This window comes from Ipomoea nil, unplaced genomic scaffold (assembly GCF_001879475.1).
Source record: "Ipomoea nil cultivar Tokyo-kokei standard unplaced genomic scaffold, Asagao_1.1 scaffold2610, whole genome shotgun sequence".
Lineage (NCBI taxonomy): Eukaryota > Viridiplantae > Streptophyta > Magnoliopsida > Solanales > Convolvulaceae > Ipomoea > Ipomoea nil.
The window spans coordinates 1,665,280-1,666,659 of record NW_017619038.1 but is presented as its reverse complement, the minus strand read 5'-3'; the positions used below and the strand labels follow the sequence as shown (position 1 = coordinate 1,666,659).

Genomic DNA, 1,380 nt, shown 5'->3' with positions numbered 1-1,380 from the left:
GGGGGGCATGAATATTCTGTTAAGCCAATATGTGGCTAGAATGCTTTTAGTTGTTACTTGTTCTATTTATGCTCCTATAGACTAGTTATATTTGGTTGCAACTTCCTACTATTTACACTCCTCCATGTACTATATATATGTTGTAATTTACATCAACAAACTTACAGTTAATTCCTTCACATGGTATCAAGAGCCATATTCCCCTAAGGAGTTCTTTTTTTTTCTCTCTTCTCTTTCGTGATTCTTATATCCATGGCTACAACCACCACTGACATTGTCCACCTCAATGCTCCGTCTAATTTTCCTATCAAACTCACCCCCCTCAACTTTCCTGTCTGGAGACGCCAAGTTCAGTCCACCCTGATTGGCTTTAATCTCCTCGGATACATCGACGGTTCTGTCAAAGAGCAAGCAAAATTCAATGATGTTGCACAAACAACTCCGAATCCAGCACATTTGACTTGGTATTGCCAAGATCAGATAATTACCAGTGCTTTACTTGGGAGCTGTTCAGACACCATACAACTTCTTATAGGTTCCACATCCACTGCTTGTGATGCCAGGCAACGGCTTGTTGCTAGCAATGCTAGTGCCTCCCGAGGACGGATCCTTTCCCTCAAGGCCAAGCTTACCAGAAATTCGAAGGGTAATCGGTCAGTCACCGCATTTTTGAATGACATGCGATCCATAGCTGTCGATCTCGCCCTGGCTCAATGCCCTATTTCTGATGAAGACATGGTTGTGTACATTTTAACACAACTAGGGGACGAGTATAGCTCCATCGTATCTGTCGTTCGTATCCGTGACAAACACATTAATTTGGGAGAGTTAGCCGATGCGCTCACAGATCATAAACGTCAGTTGGCTGAAGTCGATGATGCTCGCAAATCTATTTTGGCTACTGCTAATGCCTCCCAGCGTGGTCCTTCGGCTTCTCGAAATATTCAGCACTCCACTGCGATCGAAGGTCCCGCAACAACACCAACAACACGTATGGAAATAATAGACCGAATTGGTCGCATAACAGCAACACTCGACCTAGTGTTGTGTGTCAATTCTGTCACCTTGCTGGCCATGAAACACGTGTTTGCCGTAAGTTAGACCGGTTTTTAAAGGCCCATAACGTATTTCCCGTGCAGGCTCCTACATTTCCTCAGCCTCAGTCACCCGCAGCTAATTCTACCGTGGGATCGACTACACGGTGGATGTTTGACAGCGCGGCATCTCACCATGCCACACCGGATATGACTCCTCTGCACACTTTCACTTAGTATAATAGTCCGGATGGGATACGACTGGACGACGGTAATTCTTTGAACATCTCTTACATTGGTCAGTCATCTATTCTCACTCCCTCTTCCGTGCCCACTCTCCGAAATG

The 1,380-nt window shown here is 45.2% G+C and overlaps 1 protein-coding gene across 1 annotated transcript; it reads left to right on the top strand.

The window, feature by feature from the left end:
* The first annotated feature begins 252 nt into the window (after positions 1 to 252).
* Positions 253 to 1,101, top strand: LOC109154176. Its single transcript, XM_019302032.1, has one exon. It carries the CDS (start codon positions 253 to 255, stop codon positions 1,099 to 1,101), a length of 849 nt encoding a protein of 282 aa, XP_019157577.1.
* The last annotated feature ends 279 nt before the right edge of the window (positions 1,102 to 1,380 follow it).